At 41.1% G+C, this 27,438-nt stretch overlaps 2 protein-coding genes and 1 long non-coding RNA gene across 7 annotated transcripts in view; 2 read left to right on the top strand and 1 right to left on the bottom strand.

The window, feature by feature from the left end:
- The window catches only part of LOC110324216, a 6,417-nt gene extending 5,552 nt beyond the window's left edge, over positions 1 to 865 (bottom strand). The window contains exon 1 of the long non-coding RNA XR_002380677.1: positions 688 to 865. This is a non-coding gene — a long non-coding RNA (uncharacterized LOC110324216). The remainder of the gene's footprint in view (positions 1 to 687) is intronic.
- The window catches only part of Ifrd1 (interferon related developmental regulator 1), a 47,193-nt gene extending 26,367 nt beyond the window's left edge, over positions 1 to 20,826 (top strand). For 2 of the 3 annotated variants that reach the window (XM_029540850.1, XM_029540849.1), the window contains exons 3-13: positions 6,739 to 6,843; positions 6,953 to 7,037; positions 7,849 to 7,973; positions 10,078 to 10,235; positions 10,912 to 10,962; positions 11,048 to 11,226; positions 11,759 to 11,867; positions 17,089 to 17,223; positions 19,552 to 19,680; positions 19,959 to 20,054; positions 20,503 to 20,826. In XM_029540850.1, coding sequence (XP_029396710.1) covers positions 6,795 to 6,843; positions 6,953 to 7,037; positions 7,849 to 7,973; positions 10,078 to 10,235; positions 10,912 to 10,962; positions 11,048 to 11,226; positions 11,759 to 11,867; positions 17,089 to 17,223; positions 19,552 to 19,680; positions 19,959 to 20,054; positions 20,503 to 20,592 — 1,206 coding nt within the window. In that variant the 5' untranslated portion in view covers positions 6,739 to 6,794 and the 3' untranslated portion in view covers positions 20,593 to 20,826. Of the gene's footprint in view, positions 1 to 999; positions 1,359 to 6,738; positions 6,844 to 6,952; positions 7,038 to 7,848; positions 7,974 to 10,077; positions 10,236 to 10,911; positions 10,963 to 11,047; positions 11,227 to 11,758; positions 11,868 to 17,088; positions 17,224 to 19,551; positions 19,681 to 19,958; positions 20,055 to 20,502 lie in introns of those variants that run through there. The other variant, XM_021201727.2, reaches the window with a different exon arrangement.
- Positions 20,827 to 24,423: 3,597 nt separating this feature from the next.
- The window catches only part of Lsmem1 (leucine rich single-pass membrane protein 1), a 17,980-nt gene continuing 14,965 nt past the window's right edge, over positions 24,424 to 27,438 (top strand). Inside the window, exon 1 of one of the 3 annotated variants that reach the window (XM_029541018.1) lies at positions 24,424 to 24,484. In XM_029541018.1, the coding sequence (XP_029396878.1) occupies positions 24,427 to 24,484 (58 nt within the window). In that variant the 5' untranslated portion in view covers positions 24,424 to 24,426. Of the gene's footprint in view, positions 24,800 to 27,438 lie in introns of all 3 variants that reach the window. The other 2 variants (XM_029541019.1, XM_021202565.2) reach the window with 2 other exon arrangements.

Raw genomic sequence — 27,438 nt, 5'->3', positions numbered from 1 at the left:
AGAGGCAGAGGCAGGTGGATTTCTGAGTTCGAGGCCAGCCTGGTCTACAAAGTGAGTTCCAGGACAGCCAGGGCTATACAGAGAAACCCAGTCTCGAAAAACCAAGAGTACGGCAGTAAAAAAAGGAGAGAAAATTTTAAGTTGGATTAAGGTACAAGAGAGACATTAAGATGGAGAAATCGTACTATAGTCACTTGAAATAGAATGAAGCTGAGGTGAGAGGTGGAGTGCAGAATGAGTCACTTGCACGAGTCAGTGAGTTTGTTCTGTCATATGGACAGTATAGGAACCTACTAGCAGCTCCTGGAAAACAGGACTGGGTGTTGCGACAGGGAAAACAGACCAACGGGAGCACCTTGAATAAACCCCGTTGTGACTATTGATATAACTCATGTGTGTTTTTACAGCTGCGAACTTCTCAAACTCTTATCTTAAACTGACCTCCTAACTGGCAGGTGGAATCAAGGCCACATCTTTGTAAGAAAATCTGAGACTGAATCATCAGTCTCGTTATTTGATATTTTAGTTTAGAATATGTGATCCGCGAACAATACAACTTGAAGTAGCTGAAAGCACACTTTTTTTGGAGGGTGGGGAGCCCACGTCCCTGAACCCACAGGAAGGTATGGTTGTGCTTGGGCAGGGGCCTCATATTAGCAGGGGAAAGGTTGTTACACGTGATCTTACAAGCTGATGATCATCAAGCGGCATATCTACCGCATGGCTCATCGCGGTGACTACCCGGGTGAATTCCAGGGCGGACGAGGTCACGACGCAATCGGACTGGGAGGAGCCTGGGAGAAGGCCGCGCCCTCTCGCTTCCTACATCTCCCAAAGCTCCACGCGGCCCTAAGGCATAGCAGCCCAGGCACCGAGCGCAGACTGAGGCTCTGGGAATGGGAGTCCGAATGCAGGCACCGCCCCAGTGGACGCCAGTGGGGAGATCTGCAGCGATTGGCCAGCGAGCGATGGAGGCCCGCCCACGCATGGTGACGACAAGCTGCCGTCTGGCTACTTAAGGCGTCGTGGTCTGGCCACCCCGCCTTCGCTCCCGCGCTAGAGAGAAACATGTATCGTTTCCGCTCGCAGCTCTTCACGGGGATTTCTGCTACCGCTGCCGCCGCCTCTCACCCGCGCCGCTCCTCGCCTCTCTTGTTAGCCCGAGACTCGCCTCTCAGCCGCCCGCCGCACAGACGCACGAGTAGACAGTGCAGCTCCATCGGCTGATCCTCGCTGAGCTCCAAGTGTAGGCGGCACCGGGCGGCCCACGATGCCGAAGAACAAGAAGCGGAACGCTCCCCACCGCAGTGGCGGGGGCGGTGGCGGCTCCGGGGCAGCGACGTCGGCGGCCACGGCAGGTGAGGGGTGTCCCCACGCCCGGGAGCCGGCTGGCCGGCCGAACGGGAGACTCCGGCCTGGGGCGCGGTGGGACTTGTAGTTCGGTCTTCGCTTCGGACGCCCAAGTCTGCAGAGCGCGTGGTGCGGCTGAACTGCAGTTCCCATCATGCCCTGGGACTCGCGCTTCTTGAGCTGGCACGCGGGAGCAGTGCTGGAGCACCGGCCCTGGGGGCGGGGAGAAGTGGGACCTTGGGCAGGAGGGAGACTCGGAATAAGGGTGACCAGGACTTGGCGTTCTTCCTAGACGCCTCTGCCTGCTGTCCGGTCCTTTATGGAGCTAGAGATGGGGCGGAGCGCCGGTGGCTTGCCGCTGTTGCGGCGCTGCCTGTGGCTCTCCCTCCAACATGGAGTTCTCGGGAGTGTCAAACGTCCAGCGGGCTTGGACCGGCTTTTGCGTCACGAGGCCTGAGCTTTGCGTGGTGGGGCCAGGGTGACGCAGAGGCGCGAGTGGCTTCCATCCCGCTGCTTTCCTGCGCGTCCCGCGGGTCCTCTTAAGGCGGGGGTGGAGGCGTCGGAAGCCGTGGCCACGGCCCCACCCTTAGCGTGGCTTCCACTCCTAACCCGGTACCTGCAGAAACCGGGAACCCCATCAGCCCTTGTGCTGCCAGCCTAGGCGACCGCGTTCTCCTTTGTGCTGCATTCTATAGGTTCCATGCAGTGATAGAGGTGGTGAGAAGCCGAGGTTGCAATTGGCTGGAAAGTTAGGGATAAGTTTATTTTTCTTCCATGCTAAAACTAAGCTTTTTCTGGATGGTTAATTGCTGAATGTACGATTCTCTTAACATATGGTTAAGGAAAAAAAAAATGATTGCAGTCGAAAGTCCCTTCTACAAGGCGGCACACAAGAGACATAAGCCGAGTAGTATTAAAATGGGTAGTCATCTCACTAATTATTTTGTTAAGATTATGGAGTTGAATATTGGAATGCCCCCAGTCGTTCCACACCAAGATAATAGCCATTAGGTATTTGTTGACCTAGCTGCTACTCTTTGATCATTCGAATGATATTAGAGAAGTAAATGACCAGTTATCATGTTAAATATTGGAGACTGGCAATGCAAAAGTTTTCCTACAGGGTCTGGAGAGCTGAAAGCTCTTGATCATGCATTAGTGATAACTGGCCGGGTATAGACTTATTACAAATAGAAATCTATCTTTAGATATTTTTTTCCTTTCTCCTGAATGGGTGGTGAAATTCATTGTGAAGTTATGAAATACTGTTCATGTAACCTAGTTGTAGTTGAATCAAGGCTCCTGCTACTTCTGTTTAAGCTTTCCTTCCTGAATAATAAATACCGGAGTTCTTTCATAAAGTCTTACTCGTCTTATTAAAGTTTTCCTTTTTAAAAGGTGAAATGGAAATAACGGAGAAACACTAACAATTTGGAAACAGATGTTAACAGAGGTCTCTGCCTCACAGGCACCCTTCCTTTATGTAGTTTCTTGACAAGTACTATTTCCTTTGGACAGACCCATTTTGCCTCAGGGTGTATTTGACCTGCCATCAGACAGCATCACTGCTGTCTTTTAAATTCTTTTTCATAGAAAACATACATGTTTAAACACTGCATTTTAGCATATGTAATGTAAACACTGAAACATTGATTTTTTTTTTTAAAGCATCTATAAAAGTAAAGTAATTGATTTGGTTAACTGCAAGCTTTGATATTGTTACCATAAAAGCCACCTCTTGCAAGTGGGACTGGATGAGAATGCTTTTCTGTAATTTTCTACTTTAGCTGTGTGCTTTACTTCCTAAATAGTTGAGTCAGAAAGGAAATTAGCAAACATTTTACTTAGAAACCACTTTTCTATTGAAGTTTAGATGACGGGGATTATAAATCTGATTTAAGTGAATCTCTACAACCTTCAGTTTGTTGCTTAGGGTCTTGGATTTTTATGTATATTCTTTGTAAGTAATTGGAGAGTTGTAGAAACAAAGGAAATTGACTTATACACATGGATAAGTTTGCACAGCAGTGTTCCGCCTGAGGAGTGGATTTTCATGTTTTGTGTTTTCTTTTTTGTTTTTCTCATTTTGTTTATTATGACAGTCTCAGTCTGTAGCCTGCTCTGGAATTCACTGTAGGCTCAGCTGGTCTCAAACAAAGGCAGCTTCTCGTCTTAGTCTTCTGATTGCTGGAATAGCAGATGTAAAGCCACAGATTTAGCATGAAAGACAGGGGTTTTAAGGAAAAAAGTTTGTATAGTAAGCCTCGGAGAAATAAGGACTTGACATATGTAGAGTGCCTGCTCGTTATTAATACAGGATTACAAGGTAAGCTTGACCTAGATGTTAGACATTCTTACAAGATGAATTTCCTTGCTTTTTTAAAAGTGCATTTATTTATTTGTGTGTGAATGTGAACACATTAAGACACAGGATATGGATTTAGGACACATTTTCTGAGTGGATCCCAGGGCTTGATGAACTCAGGCCAACAGGCTTGGCAGCAGGCACCTTTTCCTCTGAGCCCTGCCAGTCATTCCTTGCCCTTTCAAACCCCTTCCTGGAATCATGAGGAAACAAAACCAGTTAGTTAAGAGACAGAAGCTTAAAGTTGTGTACAAATAATCTTAAAAACAGGCCACATGAACAGTTTTAAAATTTAAAATTACATTGGCTTGTATGTAAATATGGTAAGCTTCTTCAGAATATACTCAGCTGTTAGCATAATTTGTCATGAGGAAAGATCCAGAAATAGGCTGGTGTTTATTTTTTCCTAGCGCAGTGATTGAGAAATGTTGGCATCAGCCGGGCCTGGTGGCGCAGGCCTTTAATCCCAGCACTCGGGAGGCAGAGGCAGGCGGATTTCTGTACAGCCAGAGCTATACAGAGAAACCCTGTCTCGGGGGAAAAAAAAAAAAAAAGAAATGTTGGCATCACTTATTCTCTGTGCTTTTCTACTTTGATCCAAGTTACTTTGGTATCAGGCAAGCAGATTTCAAGGTCACGTGTTAATGTAAAGTTTTGCTAACTTCTGCATAAGTTTTTGTTTGTTTTTTTTAAAGCAACTTATTTAAGAGAAAATTAGCCTAACTCTAACAAGCTTAATTTTAGAGGATTTAATAAAATAAAATTAACACCCATTAATCCTAGGATTTGAGAGGCTGGAGTGGCAGGAAGATTGGCAGGAGCTGAAGGTTAATCTGGGTTATATAGTGAGATTGGCTTGTAGAGCCCGACTGTTGCCCAAAACTGGAATAAGTAAAAGTAAGGTAATGATGACAATAAAAATACAGGGACTTAATTTTTTTTGAGGAATTTGACTTTTATTCATACCTAAGGTTTAAGTATTAATCATGATGATGTGTCTATAAAAGTGTTCATAATTATACATTAAAATATTTTTGAAGAAATTGAAGTTCTAAAAATATGCATTCAAATATAATGCTCATTAATCTATATTTGCTTATAATTTTTCATGATGAAATTAATATACTTATGGGCTTTTGATACTTAACCTTTTCCTCCAGTCTTTAGTGGGAATTGGTTGGCAACGATTGTATGCATCTATACACTGTTACATCAGTATATTATACATAGTAAGATGATCGTATTATGCTACTTAATGGCATCTTTATGTACTAGTAGAACACTCCTACATTTGTAGTATAGGACACATTATTTTCTATACTCATGCATGATGTGATTGTGTTTTGATATGCTTAGTATTGAAATATATTTCTGTAAAATTGCACATAGATTGTGCATAAAATGTAGTAGGTGAAACCTTTGCATAATAGGTGCCAAAGGAAGAGGTTAGGTACATTGGTGAGTAAATGAGATTGACTTCTGTTGTGTAGTTTATGTTCATTTTTCTGTACTCTGTCCAGGTGGTAATCCTAGCATCTCTCCGGCAGAATGTACTCTATAGTATAAAAATGTACTAGTTACTATAAGGAATTGATATTTGATGTATATAGTCTTTGATTTTACTAATACAGGGACATTGAGTGAAGGTAAATCAGGCTGCCCAGGTCACTTTATGGTCAGAATTTGAGACTCATTTTAGCTCAGGACTCAAAGTAATTCATTACTTCATAATTTTTAGGTTAATGTGTGATCCCTCAATTATGAATTTATTCTGAAAATATGTTAGTTAAATTATTTTTGGTAATAGCATTGCTATTTTTAAACTCTAGGATATGGTTGGATTCTTCATTTTATTTTATTTGAGCTTTGAGACAAAGTCTCACTGTGTAAACCTGGCTGGCCCGGAACCACCCCTATGTAGCTAGCCTCAAACTCAAGAGCCCTTTGCCTCTTTTGTCTTCCAAGTACTGGGATTAAAGGTTTACACAACCACAGCCTGAGTTCCTTTTTTTAAAAAGGGGTAATTTTTTTTTTTTTTTTAAAAACTGGCAGATGGCTAAATAGCTTTTGCAGATAGGAGATCTGAGTTCCTGGAGCCCTTGTATAGTCAGGATGGTATAAAAATCTATGATCCTAGTGTTCTATACCGAGTTGGAGATAGGGGAATTCCCACAATTTTGCAGTTTAACACACAGGTTTGTTTTGGTTTTTTTTCCCCTTTTTTTGTTTGTTTGTTTGTTTTGTTTTTTTGAGACAGGGTTTCTCTGTGTAGCCCTGGCTGTCCTGGAACTCACTCTGTAGACCAGGCTGGCCTTGAACTCGATCCTCCTGCCTCTGCACCACCACTGCCCAGCTAACACAGTTTCAAATATTAAAACTGACACTGTCTCAAACATGGTGGAGTTCAAGGATGGACCCACAACTCACATATATAATGTCACACATATTCAGACACATGTGTTATTGTTGCTCATCCTGGTAATCCCAGCACACAGGAGCTTGGCATGTGGCGATTGCAGTGAGTTTAAGGCCAACCTTGTCTTCATAATGAGTTCCATACCAGCTCAGGCGGTATGGAACAGGGAGACACTGACTTAAAACAGGAGCAGGGGAAGCAATTTAGTTTGCACAGGCTTTTATAACATATCAGACATAAAACTTCTGCTATTGTTATCTTAAAACCTGCCCCCCTTTGAACTTGGCACTTGCCTTCAAAATAAGGCACCTGAACAAGAGGCTATTTATTTACTGGTTACTGATTACTAAAGCTAGTTCTCATTGTTAGATGATTGGTACATTTCTGAAGTTGTTTCATAATGTAAATAGCTGACCTTCTCAAGTACAGACTTGATGAATCAACTTAATTTAGGAATGTTACATATCTTCTTTTGCAGTTTAATTGTCTTTTACAAAAAGTTTGACTTTATTACAAGATCACTTTTAAGTAAGATTTATAATTTCCAAGTTAAGAATTTGCATGTATATATAGCAAAGAGAATTCATCTCTTTCCTTTTCCTAATAGGTGGCCCACATCGGACTGTTCAACCTTTCAGTGATGAAGACGCATCCATTGAAACAATGAGCCACTGCAGCGGCTATAGCGATCCTTCCAGTTTTGCAGAGGATGGTAGGAGTTTTAAATGCATACCTGCAGCTTGCTGTATGTGAGCTATAGTGTTCCTTTTCCCAATTTACTTTTTCCTTGCTTTGTTACAGTGTGGGTTTCTATTCTGTAGGAGCAGAAGTTCTTGATGAGGAAGGAACTCAAGAAGACTTGGAGTACAAATTGAAGGGATTAATTGACCTAACCCTTGATAAGAGGTAAGAGGTGTTAAAAGCTTTCCATTCTGGGTGATTCTAATCAGTTACTTTATTTTGTACTTTGTGCATTTCTCTGATAAAGTAGTATGTTTTTCTGAATTTGTTTACTCTGGATAATGTAGTGTTGCTTTGGCCAATTAGTGTGCATAGTAGCATGTTATCAGAATTTAAATTGGTTTGTATTACTCATTGTTATAGCATACTAGCATATATTAACTTTTGTAGTTGAAATTTATAGTACTAAAAGTTGATCTTCAGCTTACCAGGACAAACTGCTTTAAGTTGTTTCTCCACTAAATTTGTTACAGGTATGAGAACTGTCAAAGGTAAGTTTTATTCGTGGTATCTCTAGAATTGAACAGATGAAATAAGATACCCAGAAGATGTAGCATGAATGTGTAGCATGTAGATGTAGCTTGTGTTTTATGTCTCTGGTCCCAGATGGTTGAGTGGATCTGACAGGTGAGAGGACCATTTGAGCTCGGGAATTTGAGACTGGTTGGACGGTATAAGTGCTGGCTTAAAGGAGTAGAGTAGACTGAAACTGAATTTACTTAAGATATGTAGTACATAGCATGTCTTATACATTGAAAGTACAAAATACTCAGTCATTTAGTGTTGTAGCTACCAGTAGAGAAGTGCCCTGATAGAAAGCGCTGTAAAAGCGCCTCTTATTTTGAGATCATATAAGTGTATTATAGAAAGATATACATGGAGTTTGATGACAGACATGGAGATCACGTGTCTTTAGAAGTCATTAGTTTATAGCAGTCTCCTAACTAGTTCTTCCTTTTTAATTTGTTTTCAATAGTGCGAAGACAAGACAGGCAGCTCTTGAAGGTCTTAAAAATGCACTGTCTTCAAAAGTGCTGTATGAGTTTGTTCTCGAGAGAAGAATGACTTTAACAGATAGCATTGAGCGCTGTCTGAAAAAAGGTAATGCCATAGTTCTTGACAGACCTGTGCAGAACCAACAAGGAATTGGCTCTCTCCTTAGGGTAGATTGATGTTTTTTGTGAACTCAGAAGAGGTTATTGTCATTCTCAGGTTACATAAGGAAGGGATGAACGCATCATATTGCAAATTAAAATAGGATTTTGCAAGACATCTTTGTTTTTCTAAACATGGGAAAGCATTATCAGAATCCAGCCCATTTTTTTCCTTGCATTTAAAACAAGTTATATACTAAAATAACAACATATTTAGGATATCTCTGGCATATTTGAGTTTTATAGCTGTGTAGTAGTTGTTCTGGAATTCCTTTTGTAAAAGATGACATTTCTAATAAAGAGCAAAGGCTGCTTGCTTTACAAGCATGAAGACTTGATGCCATCTTCAGAATCCTCATAAAGCAAAAGCAAGCTCCAGCGCAGTGAGAGACGTTGTCTCAGAAAACCAGGTGGAGACCTGGGGAGATGGCTCAGTAGGTGTACCGATGGCTGAGACAATGACCAGATGACCCAGATTTGTTCCTGACACCCACACAACACCCTAGATGCAGTGGCTCAAATCTCTACCTTGAACATTGCTATGAAGGAAGACAGGTTGGAAGTTTATGTGAGCAATTCAGTAACAGGACTGAGACACCATGCCTCAGAGTATGGTTTCAAGAGAATCAGCTTCCCAGATTGCCCTCTGACCTTCACATATGTGTTGTGGTGCTAGCCCCCCTCCTTCCTATAATAACACTAAATCAGTTGAACTGAATTGAATGGCTCCTTAGGAACGTGGGATGCTGTTCTCTGGTCTTAGTGCAGGTGCACACACAAAAGAAGAACATTAAATGTTATAACTATTGTTTCTCAACATTGCAGTTTTAGAAACTGCTAAAATTAAAACTTGCATCTACAGTTTCCTTATTTTGTCAAATAAGTATTATAAAAATCACGCCGGGCGTGGTGGCGCACGCCTTTAATCCCAGCACTTGGAAGGCAGAGGCAGGCGGATATCTGAATTCAAGGCCAGCCTGGTCTACAGAGTGAGTTCCAGGACAGCCAGGGCTATACAGAGAAACCCTGTCATGAATAAACCAAAAAAAAAAAAAATTACATTCTATCATTACTTTATTAACACAGTAATTATAGTATCAAAGATATAGGAAGCACACGTTTGCTTAAATTGAATGAATTTTATGTCCTATTCTCATTTTGCCTCGGTAAAAGTTGGCTTATGAATGTAGCTCCCACTCTCCCATGGAACAAGGACAGGGCTGGGAAAAGTCTGGTGTCTCTAATCTTGTGCAGCTCTGCTTTAGTACAGCAGAGCCAATTGTGTTGGAGATAGGGGTATTTCTTTTTAAAGTGTATGAATTATGTGTATACTCCCATGTTGGGAGGTAGAAGAGATGGTTTTAAAAATTCTATACACACACACACACACACACACACACACACACACACACACACACACACACACACATATACATATATGGTTTTAGATAATAGATTCAGGCCATCTACAAAGTGAGTTCCAGGACAGCCAGGGCTATACAGAGAAACCCTATCTTGAAACCCCCCCCCCCCAATAGATTCAAGCCAGCTGTGGAGGTGCAGTTCTAGTTCTTCTAGTTCTAGCAGAGAGAGACAGGAAGGCTTCTGAGGTCTGCATAGCAAACTATAGCCCAGCAGAGCTACATAGTGAGATCACCCCATCTCAAAACAGTTTTTTTTTTTAATTTCAGTATTTGCTCAAACCTTCTAGTGTGCGTGTGTGTGTGTGTGTGTGTGTGTGTGTGTGTGTCTTTATAAAATGATCTACATTTATCTTATGTAGGAAGGTCTTTTACTTTGATCATTTATTTTATTAAAATAATCAGCAGAAGGACTCTGCACTTGCCCTTAGGTAAGTCTTGCTTAGGGCTACTGTAGCAGCCCTGTTAGTGTGAGTTCCATAAGGAATTAGAAGGCAGAGCTTGACAGGAACCACTTGCCTGTGGGTTTCAGAAGTACAGATGCTACCTTATAAACTACTACCATGGAAACTTACTCACTTGATACTGAAAATAAAATCTGCCATGCTTGCTTCTCCGCTGCTTTTCCAGGAAAGAGTGACGAGCAGCGCGCGGCTGCAGCAGTAGCGTCTGTTCTTTGTATTCAGTTGGGCCCTGGATTTGAGAGTGAAGAGATCTTAAAGACTCTTGGACCAATCCTAAAAAAAATAATTTGTGACGGAGCAGCTAGTATCCAGGCTAGGCAGACTGTAAGTATGAGAGTAAAATTTACAGATCTGTCCAGACACAACACCCTATCTATAAGTAGTAGGATCTTACACTCCTGTCTTAAAACAGCGAACAGTTTATGACAAATTCTCTTTCATGCTCCAAAGTCTTCCATTGAAATTGTTCAATTCCATTGTTTACTTTTGGGATTAAAGACCATACACAGGTACTAGATAATGGGTTGTGACTAGAGCTTAAACGACACTGGTGTTTGTTAAGTCCTCATGGAAAGCTACATTTGGATAAATGTAGGACTTTTGAGGTCTAGTCCATGAGGTGTTGTTAATCTGTCTTAGCTTTCAGATCTCTAACTGTGTGATACTTGAAGTTTGAGAATCACTTGAACTTTACTAGATTTCTGCTTTGTGCTTCCTTGAAGCTGAGCTGTGCAATATCCCTTCTAGTTTCATGAGTTGGTCAGGGAGGAAGACCCAAGAGAAACAATGACTCTGTTCTAAGGTTGTCTTGATGTTTGATATCAGAGCTGGGACTAAGATCTCCTTGTCTGGACGTTCCTCTTCTTACTGTTCTTTCCCAATCTCCTTATACTGTGTGTGGGAATCAGTGGAGGGAAGTAGTTGAGAAAGATTTCACATTGAATTGTAGAAGCAAATGTATAATAAGAAAATAATTGTCATTAATGTCTTTATTTTGTAGTGTGCAACTTGCTTTGGTGTTTGCTGTTTTATTGCCACAGATGACATCACTGTAAGAATAATTTTTAATTCCAGTTAGTGCTTTTATTTTTAATTTAAGATAGTCCTGGTCTTACTGCATATTCTTTCTCTTTTAGGAGCTGTATTCAACTCTGGAATGCTTAGAAAATATCTTCACCAAGTCCTATCTGAAAGAGAAAGACACTAATGTTACTTGTAGCACTCCTAACACAGTGCTTCACATCAGCTCGCTTCTCGCATGGACATTACTGCTGACCATATGCCCAGTCAGTGAAGTGAAGAAAAAGCTGGAGCTGTATGTATTTTTATTTTCTATATATACATTTCTTTAATTATTTTATGTATGTGGGTGTCTGCATGTATGTCTGCACCATATGAGTGCATTCTCCCTGGAGGCCAGAAGAGGGCTTTGGATTCCCTAGTACTGGAGATGGTTGACTATCCCCATGAAGGTGCATGGGATTTGACTGGGTCCTCGGAAGAGCGGCCAGTGCTGGTACCTTTCTTCAACCTAGTTTCATTTTTGTTTATGTGTGTGTGCGTGCATGTGTGTATGTGTACCACCTGAGTGCTGGTGCCCACAGAGGCCAGCAGAGGTTACCAGATCCCCTGGAACTGGAGTTAAAAGCAGTTGTGAGTTGCCTGATGTGTGTGTTGGCACCCAAATTTGAGTCTTCTGCAAGAACAACTTGCTATTAATCCACTGAGCCAATTTTCTAACAACCCTTTATTTAGTTTCTTTCTTTTTTTTTAAACTAAAAAAACAAAACAAAAATCCTTTAGTTAACATAACTGGTTGTACTCATAAAGTAATGACTATTTTCTAGGCATTTCCATAAACTTCCAAGCCTCCTTTCTTGTGATGATGTAAACATGAGAATTGCTGCTGGCGAATCTTTGGCACTTCTGTTTGAATTGGCCAGAGGAATGGAGAGTGTGAGTATCTAATTGGCAGGAGGAGATACACAAGGACCATTCTTCCTTTGTATTGTCACTGTCAAGATTAGGAATTGGATAATAAATACATTTACTGGCTGGTCACCTGAGAACTTGTGATTGGTTTTGAGAGTATAACCTGGTGTAGTATTGGTAGAAACATTCTTGCTGTCTGTAGAACTGAAGTTAAGGGAATGTTGTTCTACTCACAAATACTTCAGACATGTGGTGTTTATAATATAAGACAAATAGGTGAAATACCGGTCAGCATAGATTTGGGGGTGAGATAAGGTTCTGTTGTTGTTATTTAGCACTGCTTTTGATAGTGTTCTGGATTCTGTTTGCCTATCCACTGTCTATATGCAGGTGTTAATTACTGTGGCTGGGCCTGTTAGGGTATTTAAATGAGAAATATCTGACCAGCTGTCCTAATTGACCCTGATACTGGTACTATATTAGGTTTGAACTGGAAGTTCTGTGTTCTCAGAACCCTTTTATCTTGGCACAATGGATGTATGTTTACCCTGTTCATAATGCTTATTGCCACTAGAAAGGTCAGTTTGTTCCTAGATCTAATTCATTCAATGTGCTGGCATTTCAAATTGAGAAACAGGCTGGAGGGATGGCTGAGGTCAAGGGCACTTGTTCTTTCAGAGGATCTGAGTTTCATTCCCAGTACCTATCTACTACCTACCGTCTGTAACTCCAGTCTTAGGGGATCCATGTCTTCTGGCATCTGTGGACACCTGGCACACATATGGTGGAGAGATACACATAGAGGCAAGCACTCAGACACATAAAATAAAAGGAAAGGAAAAGGGTTTTAAATAAAACAAAACTGAAGAACAGCCTTTAGTATCTGTCACTCCTTATTGTCATAGTAGCAAATGGGAAAAAAAAAAGCCATAAGGAAACTGAAATATGTGGGAAATTATTAACTAAATAGGAGATGTTATTTCCAGCCTTGGGTTACTTAATGAGTGCTTTTAAAAGTATTTATTTTTGAGATTATAATATAATTACACCATTTATCTTTTTTTTTCCCTCTCAATCCTCGAATACACCCCTTCTTGTTCTTCAAATTCATGGCATTGAGCCAATCCTAATGGCACATAACTTTAATCCCAGCACTAGGGAGGTAGAGGCAGGTAGATCTATAGATGAGTGAGTAAGTTCCTGGACATATTCAGGCTAAATCTGTCTCAAAAATACAAGTTTGGGCGGTGGTGGCACACGCCTTTAATCCCAGCACTTGGGAGGCAGAAGCAGGCAGATGTCTGAGTTCGAGGCCAGTCTGGTCTACAGAGTGAGTTCCAGGACAGCCAAGGCTACACAGAGGAACCCTGTCTTGAAAACTAAACCAAACCAAAAAAAGAAAAAAAAAATACAAGTATATTTATATCATGGCCTCCTTTTTTCACTGTTATTGAATGCATACATGTATATTTATATTTCATATGTACTCTTTTTTTTTTTTTTTTTAAGATTTATTTATTTATTATATGTAAGTACACTGTAGCTGTTTTCAGACACTCCAGAAGAGGGCATCAGATCTTGTTACGGATGGTTGTGAGCCACCATGTGGTTGCTGGGATTTGAACTCAGGACCTTCGGAAGAGCAGTCGGGTGCTCTTACCCACTGAGCCATCTCACCAGCCCTCATATGTACTCTTAATCCAGTGTATATGATGTTTCTGGTACATAAGTGTCAGAGCAGGCTGTTGCACATTGGACAGACAGTTGGTATGCTCTTCCTTGGGGAGGGCCATTACTCCTGCTTTCCTCAGTTGCCTCTAGTTCTTTGGGTAAGCATGAGGCCTCCTGAGTATTCATCCTCTTTGAGTTATAACCTAAGGAGAAGGGTGGTATTTGCAGGATGAAGCTGTGGTTAGTCACAAGTTTTAGAACAGCAAGTGTCTAATAGCATTATGGTGTTGTAGACTGTACCATTTTTAGACCTTGACATTTTCATTTGGGTTAAATCTCAAATGGTTCTGCTTTAATACTCAGCCTATGTGAAGAGGTGGTAGCCCCCTCCCCTTCATTAGGAAGGCAGCAGCTAAGAATGAAGTAAACAAGCTGCGCAGCTAAGGATTCGGTTTATTCAGTTTAATAATTGGACTCAAATTTAATAATCAATTCACTTTACGAGTTAATTGATGATTCTTAACTAGACATGGAAACTAGATGTCCCAGGTTTAATCTTGCATTCCTCTACTGGCTAGAAATGGAAGTTTCCTTTAACTCTTTGGAATACATCTTAAAGGTGAAGTAATAGTGCAGTTTTAGTTTAAATTACATTTCAAGTTTTACTACCCAAATACTTTTTGTTCTCGGACTTAATAAAATGTATAGGCTAGCTAGCTAGGGTAACACATCTGGATATGTTTAGTGTCAATCAGTTGGGTTACAAATAGAACCTTTTTTTTTAGAATTTTTTATTTTAATAAGCTTTTACATGTGGGCAGTTATAGTGTTTAAAGTTAATTAAATCAAGGTTATAGGTACAGCTTTGTGGTAGAGCACTTGCTAAGTGTGACCAAGGTCCTACTACTACAAAAAAGTTAAAACAGGTTGATTTTTAAGTAAATATATACAACCATATATAATATATATATATATATAACTGCTATATATTAATAAAACCTTTTTTAAGAATCAGAAAAAAACAGGTTGATTAATTACCTAGGCAGAATTAAAGTAATTCTTATAGCAAATAAGTATTTAATTATTCAGAAGTTTTTTTCTAACATAATTGTTCTGTGGCACTGTTAACCTGGTTATTACACAGTGAGGTGAATTTTTCTTGAACCTTGGAGACAGGAATAAAACTTACTTCACCTTTAAGATGCATTCCAGAAAGAGTTAAAGGAGATTGCCATTTCTAGCCAGTAGACGAATGTAAGATTAAACCTGTTAACTGGTGGATTAGTTGGTTAGTTATTAGTATTTAAAATTGTAGAAATTATTACTCCTTTGATTGCCGTACTAGCTTACTGTGTGCTTGCTGTATATCTGTTTGGGAAGCAATGGCCTCTGGAGCCATGCTGCCTGGACACTTTCCTACCACCCTTCCTAGTTGATCTTGGATAGCTTCTATTTCCCAGTGTCCTCTTCTTTAAAGTGGAAAAATGATGGTGACTATGTAACAGGGAAACAGGTCAGCTTATAGTATTCCCCAGTTCTCCCTGTTCATTTCCATCTTATCACACAGAGGAGATGCTACGTATATAATGAGACAGAAGGTTAAGTCAGCAACGAAAGCTCCTTGGGGCTAAGTGATTCTTACAGTCTCAGAAGAGCAGCTTGCCATTCATCCTTGCCTTTGTAGATGGGAAACTGACCCAGTGTGAAATGTCTATTCCTTGGCAAAAGTGAAGTAGGAAAGTCTTTGTGCTGAAGTAGAGCAGGATAAACCCTTTAGACATGTTTAGCTCTTGTGAATTGGGGAGGGGTCAAATTGTATTTCAGTGTAAGCTTTCCAGATGATGTTCTAGACAGGTGTTTGCCATTATACTACAATGGCTATACTTTATAACTTGTATCTAATAGAGTTTAGTCAGCTGGCTAGGACCCAGCTTGCTACTTTTTTTTTTTTTTAATATTTATTTTATTTATATGAATACACTGTAGCTGTCTTCCAACACACCAGAAGAGGGCATCGTTCCCATTACAGATGGTTGTGAGTTCCCGTGTGGTTGCTGGGAATTGAACTCAGGACCTCTGGAAGAGTAGTCAGTGCTCTTAACCACTGAGCCATCTCTTCATCCTAGCTTGCTTCATTTTTATTGTGCTGATGTTTTCATACAGGAGTACTGCTTTCGGTGACGTTAAACTTTTTGTCCCAAGCCTATTCTAACCCAGAAGTTTCTTACAATTTCATTTTGCCCTAATTCTATTCTATTTAAATTGTGTCAGACTGATGACCGACTCGTTTCTATTTCCAGAGCCCATTTTTTTGTTTGTCCAAGAGTGTACAGTTTTTATATCCTAATAAATAAAGAAGTAGACTTGATACTGTTTATTGGATGCCTTTGTTGAGTGTATTGTATTTTTTTATTTTTTTATTTTTTATGCTTGCTTACGTATTGTGTTGAGCTTAGTGATTTCCCAGTTGTGCTTAGATTGAGTTTTGCCATTGCATAGACTGTATTGGAATTTCTCAGCCTTGACACTGTTGCTGTTAGGAGCCAGATGAGGCTGCTAGTTCGCTGCAGGTATTTAGCTGTATCCTTTGCTAGAGTCTGCCCACTAGATGACAGTACCACTTTCCCTAATGTGACAACCAAAAATGTCTCCAGACAAAGCCAGCGACCTTGGGAGGTGCAGTCTTCCACAGGCAGTAGTTTGCAGTACTTGGATCCAATTATGATAGTTTATTGGTTCCCTCAAATTTGGATTGTCTTTACAGATTTGAAAACTTCATATATTCTTTAAAAAGTAAGAGAACCAAGAAAAAAAAGTAAACAAATTGATAAAATTTGAGTGGAAATGGTATCACCTTAGGATACAATCAAATTTATTGGTATTTAAATGTAAAGCTATTATAATGTTGGTCTAATTTAATAGTTAATTATATATTACATATAAGATATCTTACTGGTGGGTGTGGCATATAAGAGGCTTAGGTTGAATTGTAGCATGTTGGAAAAATGAATACCAGAATTCAAATCAAGTTGATAAATTAATAAAATATTAAAAGCAAGGATATCACATTGATTTCAAGTTTGTATCACCCCCTCTCCCAGTAGTGATTGAAGTAGCTAGCTTATTGTCTTTAATACTGAATCATGTTTCTTGCTGCATCTTATTGCTTATTAGAGACAATGGCCATAAATAGAAATCACATCCTCTGAAAAAGCACTGCCGATTAACTTGTACCTCTGAAATAAAAGTGGTTGTGTGTTAGAGGGACCACCGTCTGAGTGACCAGGTATCAGAATAGATGGCACATCTGTTTCGTGGAACTTTAGAAACCCAGGTCATGTGCACAGCACAGCATGTGCTTGATATCTAGTTACACTCAGGAGAGTGTTATTTTGTTGTATTTTGTAGTTAGCATTTTTGTAGTTGAATTTTTGCATATCTGCCTGTTTATATGTGCACAAATCTCCATAAACAGCAAAATTGTATTGCTTTATATAGCCGGTATGTTTTTTGTTAATTTTAGAAGATGTAAAAGATGAAAAATAAGTGAAATAAAATCTGTTTCCTTGGTCAGGACTTTTTTTATGAAGATATGGATTCTTTGACCCAGATGCTCCGGGCTCTGGCTACAGATGGAAATAAACACCGTGCCAAAGTGGACAAGAGAAAGCAGCGGTCTGTCTTCAGAGATGTCCTGAGGGCCGTGGAGGTAGGCCTCTTCAGTGCCAGCACAGCCAGCAGCTTGCTGAAATGAGAGACTCAAGAAAACAAATGCCTGCGTCGTTTTGTTGCTTGATTTCTCACTGTAGCCCAAAGCTATTTCCTCATTTAAACCCCAGAGCAGGGTCTTAACAGTATAGGGAAGAGCTGGCTCCTTGTTGAAGCTGTGTCTGAGACGCTAAGCTGGGCTGGGCCTGGTGAATGCTTGCATGGAGACCTCCCTGATGCCAGGCCTTTACCACCCACAGCAGAACAGGGGAAGAATTCCTGCAAAGCAGAAGCACGTACTGTAGGGTAACAGGACTGAAGACACTGGATGGAGAGTGTGTCCTTAGCAGATGTGAAGCTCTGAATGTTATACCACACTGGAGACAAGAAATAGAGATCTGTGGTTGGCAGCATTTTACCTTAGGTCTCACATCAGAATTCTGTGACTGAGACTAAGACACTCTAAGCTTCGGTATAATGTTGCCTGTAAGCTTCTGTGATCTGTGGGAAGACTGGGTGCTAAAAATCCAAAATAACAAGACCTAGGCTCTTACAAAGGCCACATGGCAGTCACTGATTTCAGAGCCTCTCTGGTTAGTCTGCTTGGTTGAGATGAGATTTATTTAGGATGGATGAGGGCAGTCTCTTGAAGTTCAAGACCTAACTGCTTTGGTTGGTTGGTAAGACTATTTTTCTTGGGGTAAAACAGTGGGGCTGTTGTTTTTAGAAAAGATGAGTATTCAAGACTCAATCAACTTGATGTGTATGTGAGGATTTAAGCTAGACCATGAAGCATTGGGAGAAAAGCCAGGTCAATGGGTTGGAAGGTGGGGGGGGGGGGTGAAGTAAGAGATGTGTCCCCAATATCTGTTAATAGGCATGGCTATAAGAAGACTAAAGAGGGGTAGAACTGGCAGCTAGAGTGGTATAAACAGCTAGTAGTTTTGTTCTGTTTTGTGTTAGCTGCTAGTGAAAGTATGGGAGAGGGAATCATAAAAAAAGTGATAGTTTGAAAATATAAATGAGGGTAGGGAGATGACTTAGTGAGTAAAAGCATCTGCTATGCAAGTTTGAGGACCTGCGTTTGAATTGCCAAAATCTACAGTTAGCAAATATCTATAGTCCCAGTGTCCTACACTGAGATGGGACAGAGACAGTAGAATGTGGAAGCTCATGGGCTTGTTGTACACGGTGGCATACAACAAATGAGAAACCCTGATCTCAACAATTTGGAAGATGGGGTGAGGACTGACACTGGTTGCCCTCTGGCCTCCATGCGCACACTGCAAGTGTGTGTACTCAGAGAAACAGGAAGTGGGGAAGAGGGAGAAGAGGAAGGGAAAGATGCGAATCCTTGAGTTAGGAAGCAGAGGGGCTTAGTTATCTTTAGGAAGGAGGAAGGGGTAAGGGTTTAGAAGGAGTGTGCAGAATGTATTTTTTGACTACCAGGATGTCATTTCATAGACTGCTCTCTCTCAAACCTGTAATAACTGATAGGTGACTTCATTTTGTAGGCGACAGAATAGATTCAAAGAGATTGCTTGCTAAGTGACAAGCTATGTAAGCCTAGATGAAATTCATACTCCTTCCACTTCATTCTCTTTACTGTGCTTAGAGAAAAGGACCTGGGTAGTTGTGGAGTGCACATGTCCTCTTGGATCCCTGTGGCAGTGAGCTGAATGTCCACTGGCGATGTCCATTTCTCTCAGGCTACAGCTCCCCTGCTTCTTGAGACACATCTCTCTTCTTCCCTTCTCTGCTAACGTGTTACCCAGGTGGCGATTGAACTTTGTCTTCTTGCCTCAGCCTTTCTGGCATTATAGGTATACGTTGCTGCACCTGGCTTTGTTTTCTTAATAAACCTAGCTGAGGTTTCTGGAACTCCTGGTTGTTCTTCCCCCTTTCTGTGTCTGTTAACCTACTTATCTTTACTTCCTCCTGGAGGTCCCAGGCGTCATCCGTTCAGTCAGTTTGCTCCTTGTCTTGTGCCATTTCTTTCTTTGGCAGCCTCCCCTTCTCCCATCGTCCTATATCACTAGAAACACTTGACCTTGTCTTCACATTTCTTAAGTCCTTTGAAGTTTTAGGATACTTAAAACTGTGGCTTTGTTACCAATTTATTAGTTGTTTTAATTGTGTCATCAAGTTTATACAGTTCCATGAGGTTCCTTCCCTCTTGCTCTGAGACAGTAGTTACTAGCTTGACCACATCTTGGATAAAGAAGTATCAGTTTCAAATACTGTTCCTTTATATCGGTGTTTTTTAGAATAGGAATTGTGTTTGGGCCATTTTAGGGCATGTGATAATTTTGGCTCCTCTGTTGTATAGGAACGGGATTTTCCAACAGAAACTGTTAAATTTGGTCCTGAGCGCATGTATATTGATAGCTGGGTCAAAAAACATACCTATGACACATTTAAAGAGGTTCTTGGATCAGGGATGCAGTACCACTTGCAGGTGAGTGAGATCCTTGCTTTAATTGAGTGGGGTGGGGTGGAATTATAGGACTAGAGTGGCTTTTGAAGTTAGCTCGATATCCAGGATGCATTCAGGCATTAAAAAGCAGTAAACATCTGGAATACTGGTGCTGTATGTAAGTGTACAGTTTATGTTACATAGCCCTAGAATTTAAGGTGCCCAGATTCTTATTTCGGAGAGCCATATCACTTCTGTAGTCAGACTCACTGTATGCAGTGAAATAGATATTTGATATAGGCCTTCCCTCTTCATTTCAGACAAATGAATTCCTTCGCAATGTATTTGAGCTTGGACCCCCAGTGATGCTTGATGCTGCAACACTTAAAACCATGAAGATTTCTCGGTTTGAAAGGGTAGGTTTTTGTTTTTTGTTTTTAAAAACAAAATGCACAGCTTCTCTGGTTTCTCTTCAGAGTCCCTTTGCTTCTTAGGACTAAATCCACTGAAGAGGAGTTCTAGGAACTAGAGTTCTGATTCTGCCTGGTGATAGGGACATTTGCTTGTTTCTGTTGTTCTGGGCAATAACTTAGTGGAGTGCCAGGCTCATTTTCCAAAAAGAGTCCGTAACTTGAAGTAGTGATTGGCATCATTTCCTTTTTAAGATATCAACAAATTTTAAATGGTGTTTGGTTTTTATTGAGGTAAATGTATGTAGCGAAGTTTTCATGCACTTTATTGTAGGATGATGTGTGCCTGTTAGCTCTCTAGTTCCTTAGAGATTTTTATATTTTCCCCCTAGTTTGTTTCCCCTTGTTTATAAGAATATCTTATTGATCCAATGTGTATTTTTTTCTATTTCAGCATTTATATAACTCTGCAGCTTTCAAAGCTCGAACAAAAGCTCGAAGCAAATGCCGAGATAAGAGAGCAGATGTTGGAGAATTCTTCTAGATGCCTGAATTTGATGGCTGTTTTCTAATCTCTTCCTTTATTTTTATTTTTGCTACTTCTAATGTATATACGCTTTTAGAGACGATTTTTTTATCTTGGTCAACTAATAATTTTTGATGTAGGGGTGGGTTATATTTTAATTTAATGTACAGTGTTACAAATTAATGAGTTCTTTATTCTCTGTAAAAATAACTGGTAAACACAAATAAAGTCTTTGTGATGTTTGGTCATATTCCGTGTGGTGAGCAGATGGTATTTCACAATAAGGTTAATTTGTTTATTACACTGCTCATCAGAAGTACTGAGAGCTCACAATACACACATGGCACTTGTAGTTTTGGGGAATGGGTTTGAGTGGAAGGTTGATACTTTGATTTTTGTCAGTTAGCTCATCAAAAGGCTGCATTCAAGCCCTTGATGTCAGCCTATGCCACAAAGGCTGCCAGGCTTCACCCCTGAGAGCCAAGAGCAGGACATCTAGATGAAACATGTGCCTTTCACTTGGGAGTTAAAGGTCTTTCCCCGCTGGAAGTGCTTCTCTGTTAACAAGAAATGCTGTTCATGACTGAAATAAAGTTCAGAATGAGTCAAGGCAGGCAGGGAGTGAGACATTTTTGAATGTTTGGGAACAAAACGAGACAAAGCTTTGAGTAATCAAACATTGAAATTAAGAAATAGATTATTAAGAAATACATAACCAGGACTTAGGTTGCCCTTGTGAGGCATTTTGTAAGCATTTTGCAAGTGCATAAAACGACCATTAGTCTCCTCATAGCTTCAATGAGTTCAGGGTACATGGATTCAGTTTCCTTGATGCAGAGGGCGGGGCTAGGAAGCATGATACTTGAGGGTCCCCCCCCCCCAAGTTATTCTGTGTTCCCAACAAACTGGAAGGTCTGTGCTGCTAGGGGGACTTCAGTTTGGCTTTCAGTTCTAATCCTTGGAGCACATTGAGGAGCACACTGGAATCTAGAGTGCTAGAGTGGCTTTGTTACTTTCATACAGGCTAACATGGGAAACATTGCCCCTGTATTTGCAGTTTTTGTTGTGTGTGTCCACGTATGAGTGTTAACTTCTCAGGATCCATCCATCCATCTTTTTCTGGAAGTGGGTCCTGTTTCTACCTCCCCAGTACTGAGTGGCCAGTTTGATAATGGAGTTTCTGAGTATCAATATCAATACGTGGCTTTCCAGAGAAACATTTTACCTCCAGCCCTGTGTGTGTTTTAATGAGTTTTTATCACAGTTTACTTCAAGGCTTCTAAAGCCCTTTTCTCTCTGTCATCATCCATCAGTCCCTTCTTAAGGCGTTTTCCGACTGCCTTTCATGTTTCTGTTTATATACACTGACAGCAATTGCTTGGTTTACTGGTTTTAGGCATTGTTTAACTTAATAGAAGAGTTCTCACATCGGCTTATTTGGGGGGGGGGGGGAAATTAAGCATTTGCCTTAAAGTGGTATTTACTTGTCTTGGACTTACACACATACACTAGATGCTTGCCCTCAATTCCTTTCTAACTGAAGAAATTTATACAATTTGGTTCATTGTATGTCAGCCAATATAGATTAGTTTCTCTCACCCAAGTGTACATCCGTCTTGAAACATCGAGGTTATCCTTCGGATTGATTTTCAAATCAGAGTTCACACTAACCTCTTGTCTTAGGTGGCATGCCTGTAGTTTCTTAGGAGTGAATACAAAAAGGGTCAGTAATTTTAAGGTCTTAACTGAAAGTTTGATTCATGGATTTCTATGTAGAACATCGAGTTCAGAATTAAACATTGGGCAATTCAAATTCAATTTTGGAAGGTTTGCTTCTCTGATCATGAAATGTTGAAATTTAAAATAATTTTGGATTTGTCTTTTGTGCTTAAAATTGGTTACATGGTAGATACCATACCCAGTAAGCTGAGAAACCTGGAAGTTTTTCACACACTCGATTTCACTCATTGGAGCTACTGAAATGATTTTGGGCCTTATGTTTGCAATTTCTTCTTCCTTAGAGTCGTCTCTTTAGCATTTTTAGTCACACTCTTATCTTGTCTGGCTCACATACAATGACTTCCTTGGTTTGGTCCATACTTAACTCTTCCGTCTCAGCTCTGAGCCTACTTCAGCAGCATTAGTTGGCTCATACACCTGTATGTCCGGGCACCTTAGTTTCCCACCACAGTCACAGTTTTTGAACTCTGGTATTTATTTCCTGTTTTCATCATGTGGCATATTCCTGTGCTTTTTTAAAAACTAAGAGTTTGAGGAGTGAGAAATAAGCACTTAACCTACGCTTGAGATTACAAAGATGGAGATCTTAAGAAATCATTGAGTAACTTCTGCTGGCAACAATTGCTAAGAACCTGATGTTTAAGAACTGAGTTGAAAGTCGTGAAGTGCTCTGTGGTTGACCAGCCAGCCAATCACTGATTCTCAGCCAAATTACTGTAGCACAAGAATTAATTTCAAAGCAATCAACAATAGACTCAACTCTGTGATGGCATTTATTGGATTTCCTGGGAATTGACTGAATACCATGAGAGGCATTTGAAAGGAAATGTAAGGCCCCAGACATGTTTTCTGCTGATTCAAAACTTAAAAGCAGCATGTCAATATTAAGAGAGCCATCATTCTGGTCAAGTCGTTGTCTAGGAGTCTAAAGCCAGGCACCTTCAGACAGGTGTGACGGATGGACGCATGCGTGGAGTTGTCTCATCTCTGCCACTTTAGCCTCCCTGGCAGTGGAGTTCTTAGGCTCTTTCCCATCTCTGGAGGACTAGTACTTGAGGGTTATAACGTTAGAAGAAGGGGAAAACAGCGTTCAAAACTGCAGCAAGTGCTTCGGAGATGATAGGGGATTCGGGACAGATTGAGTAGTTAGAAGAGTTTTGATTTTTGACCTGCATGACTAGATGATGGGAACATCTTCATCTTTTCTGAGCTTAGTTTTAAGACATGTGACAGCACATAATGATAAAGGTATCAAGTGCATGGTCTTCTTGGTTCTCAAGCTATGGGAGGACCAAAAAATGTGATTCCTGTTTTCCGAAAGTATAATAATGTCCCTAAAGAACCATGTAAGGGAAACTGGAACACACAGAGCTATATAATGAGCAGGCAACGGTGGTGAGCGAAGGCAGATCATAAACAACTGCAAGTCTGTTTCCATCCAAACTGTGTCATCTGTCACCCGGAGCTGGCAGACCCCAGTTCTCACTGTAGTACCTTTTGTGTACACCAGAGGGCAGAAACTGCCTGCCACTTGTGGAAAGGAAACAAGACTGGTTATTCCCAAAAGGCAGGTGAGCTTCCGAAGCTTAGAAGAGCTCATTTTGGATGGGATGCTGAGGTGTGCAATCTTTGCACCCACAAACAAACACTTTTTGTAAAGCTAAATGAAGGCCCGGGAATCCCCGGACCCGCTGCTATAGTTTAGATCTCTGAAGTCTCCTTAAAGAAAAGTGTAGAAGGCTTGCTTGGTCACTTGCTGGAACCACTGGAGGATGGTGGATCTTTAGGCATGAGACTTGGTTGAAGACAAGTCATTGGCCCTTTCTTCTCCTTTGCTGCTTGGCCTCATGAGACTAGGTCTCGTCTTTCAGCTGTACCTGTTACCATGTTTTCTACTGCTGTAAGCCTAGATCAGAGGTCTGAAACGGGACTAGTAGAAAGCTGACTTATTTTGGATACAGGAATGGAACACATCAGCCATTACACTAGTTGTGTTATCACAGCTAGTCTCCTTGTTTACTGAGGTCTCTGCACACCAGCTGTCCCAGCGGCAGCTCCTGCCTGCTGCAGGGTATTTATACACAGGAGCACACCCCAGCAGAAGTGCTAGCAATGTGCTGTCGGCTGATACAGCCACTTCCACTGAATAAGGACTTTCAACTTGAGCTTCGTAAGAACCACATCAGTTACCAACTGAATCAAGTCTTGCTGGTTTGTTGTTTTTAAAGCAAAGTTTCCGCAATGCGTATCTTAAACTCTCAGACATTATAGGGGAATCCCCGGGCAGGGAATCTTGTTATCGCTTGGCTACATTTACACTAAATATAGACCACGAATTATGTGCTGGGTTTATGGGCCTCAGGGGAGCACTTGTGAGCAGCAGGAAGATCAAGAACGAATTACAGAACTGGTAGAAAGTTTGGCTGTAGTTGTTCCTAAGTATCTGTCTTTTCTAGGAAACCGAGCAGTGGAGGCTCACGTTTTTGTAAGTAATTTGCATGCTATTTCTTACTGAGACCGAATGGTGATTTTTGAGTCCTTGGGGTTTTCATTGCATGTATTCTGTGCTTTTCGACTGCTCATAGAAAAGATGCAGACTTGATTTTAAAAATTACCTCCTGACTCTGAGGCATGAACTCAGGAATGCCGTTTGTAAGTGGCCGTGACTCGCTCAAGGAAGCACCTTATTAAGCTTTGAGTTCAGCCTTCGTTGGTAAACAATTCTGAGTTTGTAGCATACAATATGGTGTGAGTTATTTTTCTGCTTTGATACCAAAACCTGCAGGGAGAATGTGCAACGAGTTTTTTTCAGAGACTATTTTTTATTTGTAGAAGTGTCTGTTAGCAGTGATCAAGAACTCGGGAAAATGAAACTACGTACGTGTCTCAGTTCCAGGATCAGAAAGGGATCCATCAAAAGGAAATCTGCCCAGTGGAGCTGGGCAGGAAGGCCAAGTTAGTGTGACACGGAATAGGTAGTGACACTCTGCCCCTGCCTTCGTGGTTGTTCCTGAATGCCCTCATTTCAGCTTCCAAAGATAGCAACCGCTGGTGTCAACAGCTGTGGGTTCTGGTTTTCAAGATGTGTCCTTGTGTCTGTTTGCTGGCAGAGCCCCTCAGAAGCCACCTGCAGGCTCTCGGAGGCCGTGAATCACACTGTCTTTTTTTTTTTCCTCTCCTAGTTTGTCTTTCATTTTAACATGTTGCAATACTGAAAAGGCTTATTGAAAAAACCTCTACCGACATTGTGAGCTCACCGTAAAGATGCCTCCTTCCTGAGGCCTCTATTATTTATTTGGTCTTAGATTGAGAAAAAAAATCTTGAACAAATTTTATGACAGATTTTATTCTAAATCGTGTGTGTGGTGGGGGGGCGGGGCATGTTCATGCCACAACACTTACGTGCAGGTCAGAGGACAAGTTGCAGGAGTTGGTTCTTATTGAACAAAGGTGAAGGAGATTGCGTTCAGGCTGCCAGGTTTAGTGCCGTGTCTCTGTAGCTTAGCTATCTTGGCGTCGCCTTCTTAGTCTGCGGCAAGTAAAGTTTATTACCTGGACTATGACTTTGAAAGCAGGACCTTTTAGCAGTGACTTTTGTCGCTAGTCTTCTACTTTGTAGATACTTTCCTCTCTCTCTCTCTCTCTCTCTCTCTCTCTCTCTCTCTCTCTCTCTCTCTCTCTCTCTCTCCCNCTCCCCCCTCTCTCTGCCACAGTAGTGACATTCCTGAGGGTGAAACAGCTATTAAGTCAGATTCAGAAATGAACCGCGTCTCTGTTACCGTGCCCAGAATAGAAGCTGTGTTTGTAACAATGATCCTACCATGTGACACAGGCACCTACTTTTTTTTTTTTCCCGGTCCCCTCCCCCCACAGAAAAAAATAGTGTTTGGGATAATAAAGTATAAGGAGGTGATGAAGACAGCACTTCTGAAAGCGTGGCTTCAAGCCTGGTGCCCTGGCATCCATCAGCACTTTGAGGGCATGGCTTATCTTCTGAGGGGCGAGGCTTGCTCTCTGAGGCACTTCCCCTCACACCGGGGGCTGGTCTTGTTTTTAACTGTATCCTGTCGTTCTCTTCAGACTGCCCCATGCAGTATATTTGAAGTTCAATAATTTTAATACTTAAAGCACTTTATAGTAATGACTCCATACATGCATTTTTTTCCAATTAAAATTTCAGGATAATGAAAACACACAGTTTGAATTTATGAGAAAAAAAATCAGTGCATGACTTTTGGATTTAAAAAAAAAAACCTTGAATATTAAATACGTTTATTTTTTATTGTATATTTTCTTTATTTACATTTCAAATGTTTTCCCATTTCCCGATTATTCCCGCCCCCAGAAACCCCCCATCCCATTTCTCTCTCCCTGCTTCTAAGAGGGTGTCCCCCCCCACTCCCACCTCCCTGCCCTGGCATTCCCCTACACTGGGGTACCAAGCCTTCACAGTACCGATTGCCTCTCCTCCCATTGATGCCCAACAAGGCCATCCTCTGCTACATATGCGGCTGGAGCCATGGGTCCCTCCATGTGTACTCCTTATTTGGTGGTTTAGTCCTTGGGAGCTCTGGGGTGTCTGGTTGGTTGATATTGTTCTTCTTATGGGGTTGCAAACCCCTTCAGCTCCTTCAGTCCTTTCTCTAAGTCCTCCCTTGGGGACCCTATTGGGGACCCTGTGCTCAGCCCATTGGTTGGCTGTGAGCATCTGCCTCTGTATTTGTCAGGCTCTGGCAGAGTCTCTCAGGAGACAGCTATATCAGGTCCTGTCAGCATGCACTTCTTGGCATTCACAATAGTATCTGCATTTGGTGACTGTATATGGGATGGATCCCCAGGTGGGGCAGTCTCTAGATAGCCTTTCCTTCAGTCTCTGCTCCACACTTTGTTTCCATATTTGCTCCCATGAGTATTTTGTTCCCCTTTCTAAGAAGGACTGAAGCACCCACATTTTGGTATTCCTTCTTCTTGAGCTTTGTGTGGTCTGTGAATTGTATCTTGGGTATTCTGAGCTTTTGGGTCTAATATTCACTTATCAGTGAGTGCATACCATGTGTGTATGTGGGTTCTTTTGGGACTGGGTTACCTCACTCAGGATGATATTTTCTAGTTCCATTCATTTGC

This window comes from Mus pahari, chromosome 7, assembly GCF_900095145.1.
Source record: "Mus pahari chromosome 7, PAHARI_EIJ_v1.1, whole genome shotgun sequence".
Lineage (NCBI taxonomy): Eukaryota > Metazoa > Chordata > Mammalia > Rodentia > Muridae > Mus > Mus pahari.
This window is presented reverse-complemented; position numbering and strand designations above follow the sequence as displayed.